The sequence below is a fragment of the Saccostrea cucullata genome, unplaced genomic scaffold (genome assembly GCF_032062105.1).
Source record: "Saccostrea cucullata isolate Sc308-1 unplaced genomic scaffold, CSIRO_AGI_Scuc_v1 ctg68, whole genome shotgun sequence".
Taxonomy (NCBI): domain Eukaryota; kingdom Metazoa; phylum Mollusca; class Bivalvia; order Ostreida; family Ostreidae; genus Saccostrea; species Saccostrea cuccullata.
In genome coordinates this window covers 135,982-144,753 of record NW_026939588.1, presented here as the reverse complement: position 1 = coordinate 144,753, position 8,772 = coordinate 135,982, and the positions used below count along the sequence as shown (strand labels likewise).

General features: G+C 33.8%; 1 protein-coding gene across 1 annotated transcript; it reads left to right on the top strand.

The window, feature by feature from the left end:
* The first annotated feature begins 2,380 nt into the window (after positions 1-2,380).
* LOC134253401 (insulin-like growth factor-binding protein complex acid labile subunit) lies at positions 2,381-8,117 on the top strand. The gene is made up of 2 exons (XM_062735927.1): positions 2,381-2,422; positions 5,343-8,117. Exons 1-2 carry the CDS (start codon positions 2,381-2,383, stop codon positions 7,872-7,874), a joined length of 2,574 nt encoding a protein of 857 aa, XP_062591911.1. The 3' UTR covers positions 7,875-8,117.
* Positions 8,118-8,772: the final 655 nt, after the last annotated feature.

Here is an 8,772-nt window from a genome sequence, read left to right as displayed (position 1 = left end):
CCCACATAATTTATAAAAGTTAACAAAATTATGAAATTGTTGGTTAAAAATTTAGTTACAATTTTAAATTATTGATTTTTAAAACGATTTTTAAACTGATAGTTAAATTGACGTCGTATTTTTATAACGTACTTTTGACGTTATGATACATTAAAACTCTTATAAAAGGGGTCCTAAAATGTTATAAAAGAAAACATATCAGATATAAGCTCTTGAAATTTCATACTAAGGAATTTGATATTCTCTGATTCATTATTATATTTTTTGTACAGATGCATTGTATCTGTCTTTTTTTCAATCCATAAAATAGGGAAATGGCAATAATATTGACATTTTGAGATGCCCCCTTCTGGAAACAAGACGGTAGAATTTTGTGTTTCTTGCATATACTGTACTTAGGTTGCAATTGCACTATTCCTCTTGCAGTTTACTGTATTTAAGAAGAAAACGTTTTTATGGCTTTAGAACAATAGTTTTGATATAGTTTAACACATTTAATACGAGTTTTTTTATTTAAGAAAAAAACATATACACTCTAATAAAAATTAGATGTTCCGAATCCGCTACCGCTCCTCAAACATCCCCATTCAGGGTCACCACAGAGCGACCTTTTTTTCGATGATGAATAAGCACAACAATTTTGGCCAATCAGATTCAAGCTTCGGTAAACAATTCTTAAATTAGTACCACGGTTACAAAATTATTATTATTGATACTGTCTTACGTTGAATTAAAGTAATTTTGGTATAAAGTTAATGTATAGTCCGCCAGTCTGGCATCCTTACACGAATAATGCAAACGAAAAAGCACAAACTATACAGGATATCCAGCACGTCACATTTTTACATAGCACAGCTTCTGCAATGCATATTTTGTTTACTATGAAACTCCTCGGGCGTTTAGGTTCGGCAGTGAAAAGAGGAAATCCATCCGAACTTTAAGGATGGATTCTTCTCATATTTCTTATAATTGCAGAATCTTGATTTTCTGAATGCTCAATATTCAGACTGTGTACACTTAGGGCAAATTTGTTTCTCAAAAACTGGGTTTAGTTTTGGACCAGTTTTGTAAACCGTTCATTTGTTCCACAAACTAGTTTTAAACTAGTTTAAACCCAGAACCGGTTTTTCATTTGTTTTTGCTGTAACAGAAACTAGTTCGTTAAACCAACCAAACCACCTCCAATGGTGGTTTATTCGGTTTACAAAAGAGCGGGAAGTATTCCAATATGGCGATGATAAAAGATGGTGACTATTCTAATACAGAGAAAAAGTTATAAATAATTGTTTTTCCGGGGACAAACAACTCTTTTGACTAAAATGCCAAATTCTGATATTTGATGTTCTACATGTATACTCGATTCTCATTATATCGCGGGTTTCGTTGTATCGCGGTATATCGCAAAAATTTGAATACATAGCCTTTATCCTTTTTATTGATGAACAATATGTTTATGTTGTCTGAATGTTTACTCTTTTGATGATTAAGGAGTATGGAACATCCGTTTAAAAAAAATATTTAAAAAAAAAACAACGTAATTTTTCAGATTTCCACTCACGTTTTTATTATTTTTAACCATTAAATCTATAACCTAGTAAAAATTATACTATAGCTCATCTTTTAAAGGTCTTAAGTTTGTATATTTACTTTTCCTGTAGAATTACATAGTAAATTCAAAAATAAAAATTGAGGTCCATGTCATCTACAAGTTCCCATGTTTTCCCATACCGCAATACAATGAGACTCTCAAATTTTGGAGGTAACTAAGACTTCCTGTTTTATAAATAGACAATAACTTAAACGATGCAAGCTTGGGAAATAATTTTACACTAAAAAGTTAGTCAATAGATTGGTTTATAAATATGTTTTGATGAAAGTTAAAAGTAAAAAATTGGAATAACACTTTTTATGCAAAAGGATTAAGTACCGCGATATAATGAGACATCAGTACTGTATAGGGGATTAATTTCACGGGTTGTAATTTTCACGTTTTTCTCTTATCTGACACGATCGCGGTTTCTTGAATTCGCGGAATTTGGTATGTAATAAAAGTTACTTCCCTTGTCTCCATTTAATCCATACCATAGCTACTTGTTAACTATTTATTTATTTCACGAACAGGGTAAGTTATTATGAAATTGTTAGATTTTATAAATAATTAATTAACACAAGTGCGGTTATCAATAGTCCCTAAACGTTAAATGACTTTCCTATATGCCATTACGATGAGTGCATGTGCATCCGAGATCTTCAGTACAACGCGGCGAAAAACCACTGGACGGAAATAAAACTTTTAATGTAGTTCTACGAAATAATTATCCTTCTACACTTCCTTTGTCAGTAAGTTCGATATTTATTTGAATGATTTTTTAAAACCAAGATGTCGAAAAAACTGCATGAACGAATATGCATGAGAATGCTGGTAACAAATACACGTGGTAACATTAATTACGCACGGGTAATCAAAACCCATGGTCCACGTGTTTTGATTGATGAAACATGTAGCGTTGGCTATTAAAACAGCTTTTGAACAAACACAAATTATTATCTGCCGATTTGAAGTAAAGTAAAGCGTGATAATTAAAATAATTGAATGACACTACTCGCAATTACTGAAATGACCATGGACTGCATGTAGGCCTACACCTATATAAATCTATCGTAGTCTATTCTCAAATTTCCAAATAAAACATGGAGATTGTTTAAAATCTATTCACTGTTTCTTGAATTCACGGATTTGTTAACACCGTGAATATAGCGAATATTAACACCGCGAGTTATTTTCCCCCTATACAGTATATATATATAAGGCTTCAGAGAATACACCGTGTATATCCCAACATGCGGGGTGTATACTATGTTGTGCGCGGGGTGTATGCTTCCGAAGCGAGAGAAAGGGGGTCAATGTAGGTTATTTGTCCATTTTCTCAATTTACGGATATTTTTCGCCAGAAAGCATATGCCTACGGAAGAAAGCATTATCTAAGGAGTATATGGATACCTATGAATCCACTGGATACCTTCTAGTTTTGTCAAACACCTCAACACAATTCCGAGGATCGGAGCAAGATTGACGCCACACTGCGTTTATGATCAAATATCAGAAGAAAGCTTTGCTTTATCATCACTTTTATGTTATTGTTAAATACGGGTTTACCATATAACGTTTGTACAAATTGTCTGTAAATAAAATAGTTCATATACAAAGATATTGACGAAAAATCAATGTTGTGTCCGGGGTGTATGCAACATGTTGTACGCGGGGTGTATACCCCTCTCTTTACTTTATAGTATCATTGTCTGAAATATCATTTAAAAAATTCTTAACAATTGACTTTTGTGAAAGTTATATTTATTTTTTAAATTATTCACCAGTTTTGCAATAGCACAACTTCAGGTTCATGAATTCGATTTACTGAAAAAATCGTTCTTTTGACTTTGCATGCACATGGAAGTAAATGTACAGGGTACTTTGTTTAACTTTTTCATGTGATGACCAACAATTCATCCCTTCAATTTAAAGACACCATATTCATATCATTCCTTAAAAAATGCTTCACACATGCATCATTTTGAACATTTAACATTTTCTAATAATTTCTGTTTAATCTTTTTCAACATTTTTTTAAATGATACTGCATACGGAGTGTATATATCTCAGTTGATTCGATACGCAAGAGCATGCTGCTCTACCTATGAACAATTTCTAAAACGAGGTAAATTATTGACAAGAAAGTCGATGAAGCAAGAATATCAGCAGTCTCGTTTAAAGTCGTCATTTCGTAGGTTCTATGGTCGATACAATGACCTTGTCAGCAAATACAATTTATCATTGAGTCAAATGCTGACTGACGTTTTTATACCAATTGTAAGTCCATTATTTATACTCTGAATTGAGGACGGATTTTCCCGTTATTTCACGATCATGACAATATGAGCACACGGCGGAAGTGACTGGTCAGTAGGGATGCTCACTCCTCCATGGCACCTGATCCCTCCTTTGATGTTTTGGAGGTCCATGTTTGCTCTGCACTTGTTTTGTATTGTTTTTTTTGTATTGGACTTTGAGATTGAATACTGTTCGTTATTTCCACACCCCTTTATTGAAAATATTTATGTTTTTGTAATGTCATAAACACTGCATAATTATTTCATGAAGTATTTATATGCTGTGTACTTTGCCCCAGGAGCTCACATTTGGCAGTAAACTATTTGTTTTATATTGAGGCATTGTATTGTACTGAGTACATATTTTCTAAGAATGGGCCCGGAGAGGGAGTGTTTGTGTCTTAGGTCTTTTTTTTGGGGGGGAGGGGGTTAAACTTTACTTCATGTATATACGATAATAAATTAGAGGAGGGGTGAACATTAGTTGATATTAATTACACATCAACGTAAAACTGTAATTGTACCCAAAACAGTTTTTTTTCAATTGTGCATGCCCTCAGAAAATTGTCGTCCCTTATTACAAATGTGCATTTTTACAGCTGGCTTTACATGTTTATTGTGATTTGTAAAATATGAAATCTTTTCAGATAAAGAAAAATGAGTCCACATATTGCAAAAACTGAAAGGAAAATTAATTTAATATATCATACAAACACGTAATATCACCCCCCCTTTTTGTTCCAGACACAACTTTTCACTACAGAAAATGTTCATCGAAAGTCAAGTTGCCCCCCCCCCCCTTTTCTTGCAGCATAGCCAAACACAATGATTATGTAGTAAAAAAAGGAGAATTGTTACTGAAAAAATATGGGACCTTCAATCCCATCTGAAATAGGAGTTTTGAGATTCGATAAGCCCCCCCTTCTTATAGCCAGTCAACCTGTGTCAATGTTTTTTTTTAATTTAGTTTCAATAGAAATAGAGGCTGTTTCATTTTAAAGTTAAGCCACATGTATATAATTTCTCTAGGATGCGTTTTATATATTGTTGAAATTTTCATAGCAATAAATATTAACTTTGTCTAGTTAATTAGTGTGTATTGAAAACTGTTTAACATCAATAAATTTCTGAGTCTTTGAATTTTTTTTGACAGTTATCAATTTGATCAATACTGTTAAACAAAAAAAAAAAAACTACCTACCTGCCGAACTTGAAAAAATGTGGGTCGGAGTACATCAAACAAAAATATTTTTAATGATGGTCCAATAATAAGAAATTTTAGCATTCCCTTCATGTGTATTACTAAGCAACCCATAGCGAGAAAGCAAGCAGTTCTGTTACTTGCTGAGCAAATCGCTTTATGAGGTTATAAAGCAATTAACTCATTTGTAGTTTATTTCAGACATTGGACATGTAAATATTTTTCTTTAAAAATCTTTTTTTTTCCCTTACAGATAGGACATGTTCTTCTTGTGTTAACTGTACTTTTATCAAATGGTGAGTCAGAGAGAAACTGTTTCCCTTGTACGTGTACATATACAGCATGGCGACTTAGGGATTATGTGTTAACTGGGGACTGCTCCAACCTAAATCTATCGTACATACCAACCATCGATGAACTTATCTATATTCTAGACGTTTCTAATAATAGACTTTCAGAGGATGCATTACTCCATCTGTCGAAATTTAAAAATCTGAAAGTGCTGCGGCTGAGATCCAACCTTCTAACAGGATTGCCTATGAACTTCTCCTCAGAAGTGAGTTTAATAAACGAGATTGACATGTCCGGAAACAAACTTGATCATTTCTATCCCTCTTCCTTGGCTACTCTCAGGTATTTGGATGAAATTCGTGGGCTTGAGGCCAAACATTTTGATGACAATGCTTTCAAAGGCTTTGAAACATTGCGAGTTCTAGATGTAACTTTTTCACAAATAACCATTCCAGAGAATATATTTTCCGGATTGAGGCTTCACACTTTAGCGTTCAAAATCATTTACTCTGAAAATTTTCCTCCAAATCTCTTAAGCTTTGGAAAGAAACATCTATCTACTTTATCAATACTTGCTCCAAAAGTGAAATTTATAAGTGGAGTCATTTTTCATGGACTGTCATTGTTAGAGAACCTTGACCTCACTTTTTGTGAACTGCAATCCTTACCTGTACGACTATTCGCAGATCCTTCTTCAGAAGAAATGCCTCGACATCTTCTGAGTTTAAGTATTGAAGGCGTAAAAAGTTTACCAAGGGACATCTTTCAAGGACAACAAAGATTAGAGAGACTTACTATGAATGGAGTCGAGGATATACCATCTGGGATTTTTGATCGAATTAACACATTGCATCATTTAAATATGTCCCATAGTAACGTGAAGAGAATATCTTCATTCTGGTTCAGTGATCTGAGGAGCCTGAAGTCCTTAAATCTAAGCCATACTGGACTACAGAGACTAGACAATCATTCGTTCATTGGACTGAATTCTTTGTCTACCTTGGATTTATCTCATAATCAGTTAAAAGATTTACCAGCATCAGTTTTGCAACCATTTAAAGGAACTCTTCTTTACCTGAATGCCAAATACAACAATATTAGCTATGTAACAGACAAGACATTTAGGGGTATGTTTTCCTTACAAGCGTTAGATCTTAGCTTCAATGGCATTCTAAAAATATCTTCAAGGTCACTCAGCGACTTGAGCAAATTACAGTCACTTAACCTGCAAAACAACCGTTTGTATTTTATACCAGAGGATCTTCTACAGTATAACCAAGACTTTCAAAATCTTGATATATCAAACAACAAACTCGTATTGTTGCCAGAAAAACTACTTGAGAATGCCAGATCGCTACATTTTCTGGACGTCTCTAACAACTTTATATCCACTTTTCCTGAGGATTTTTTGAAAAACTCAAGATTTTTAGAGTTACTAGTTTTGGATGGAAACCCTCTTCATTGCGATTGCAAATTGTTTAGTATAAGATATCAGACTTCTGGCAGCATGTTAAAGATGACTGGGATTTGTAACTCACCTGATTATTTAAAAGGCATGGCAGTAAATGAAGCATCATCAAAAGAAGACTGCAGCCAAGACAATAACACAGTTCCTATTTCATCTTTTCATACACAACAATACATTTCAACAAAAAGTTTGCTTTCTACAACTTATAGGAGACAAACCACCACAAAAGATGATGTGTTTTTAACCACTTTCCAAACACAACCTTCTCCAACTGACCCTGCAGTTGCAACCAATGATACAAGAGAACTCACTTCAGCGTATGATAAAAGACCACCCAGCACAAAAAATAATGTATTTCCAATCACTTCTGAAACACAACCTCCTCCAACTGATTCTGCAGTTTCAACCACTTTAGATACAGAACTCACTTCAACTTATGATAAACGTCTGTCCACCACAAAAGATGATGTGTTTCTAACCACTTCCCAAACACCACCAGATACTCCAGTTGTCCCTATAGCTTCAACTACAGATACACAAGCACTCATTTCAAGTGACTTGGGGATTTCTTCTACTTTAGACACTCAACTAGGAACACAAACAAATAATATGATCCGTACTACTTCTATGTACTATATGTCTTCATCGGGCCCAACAAAAAGTATAAAGCCTTCAAGTTCGAGTTTTGAGTTGTTAGCAGAAACAACAAATATTAACTTGGCTACCATTGTTCAAAAAACAAGCACACCTAAGCAAGAGAAAACTAGCAGCTTTTCTTATTTTACTAATAGTGTTACCAAATCTCTGAAACCAGTCGTATTCGAAGGAAAGGACTTTGATAGTGTTACCTCCTCTGGGATGCAAGCATTTTATGTAACAGTAGGCGTCATAGGGGCCCTACTTGTGTTTGGTGTATTTGCTTATGTTGTACGCCATAGAAAACTCGCAATTAGGAGCAGAAGTTACACTGTTAACTCTAAACGTACACAAAAAAGAACTCTTCCAGAACAAGCTATAGATGTTTAGCTATCAAAGACTCTCAATAGTTACCTCAGTGCAAAAGTTCATAATATAATATACTGGATAAATATTGACATTGTATTATATTCAAGCTCGCTTCAATTTCGCATTTACATTCATGATTTGTCAAAGTAATGAAAATTCCATCCACATGTATATGTGACGAGTACAAATGTTCATCGTTCATGACATATAAGGGATGTCTACTTATTAAAAATTATGTTCATGAAATTTGCTACTTTTTAATTTGTTTAAATATATTTTTGTTAATTGTGACATTTGATTCAGCATGTTGGGGATATATATTCCAGTAAGCACAAATTTAAATTATCAAACAGTTTGACCCCGACTGTCAGTCGTGTCACAAGCTCAACAGAAATTTTAAAGTATTATCATTAAGAAGAAGTGCATATTTGCAGGAAATTCTGAATATAAGTTTACTTTAAACTTGTGGTTGTCCTCAGTTAGCCCTGTTACTGACAGCGCAACTCCTCATTAGAACAGAATTGTATGAAACTTTGAAGATAGTGAAAACATATACTGTACAGATCTACGTGCGTCAAAATCGGGAAATTCTCCTTCGGTTCTGTTCTTGTCAGTGCAACTGCACTGAAACCATCCATCAGAGTTTCATGAAACATCGTAGTTTTTAAAGTCCTACTGCTTTGTTTTGAAATTTCTTCAAAATCAAGTAATACTACTGAAAACAGTTTGATGCGTAAAATCATGTCTGTTTAGTGTAGTCTACTTATGTGATAAGTTATATTAAAATCGGATATAAACTGTAGGAGAAATAGTGCTTTAATTTAAGTTCTCTGATATGTCTATTTTTAGTAACCATGGCAACAACCTCGTTCATCAAAACTCGATGCACGAACTTATGTATCAGTGCAGACTACTTGTT

What these genes read in the sequence shown, in the direction of transcription:
- LOC134253401 (XM_062735927.1), top strand. Translation starts at nt 2,381, where the DNA reads ATGTCGAAAAAACTGCATGAACGAATATGCATGAGAATGCTG. An exon ending in GAATATGCATGAGAATGCTG is followed by an intron (nt 2,423 to 5,342) that starts GTAACAAATACA and finishes TTTCCCTTACAG; the next exon opens with ATAGGACATGTTCTTCTTGT.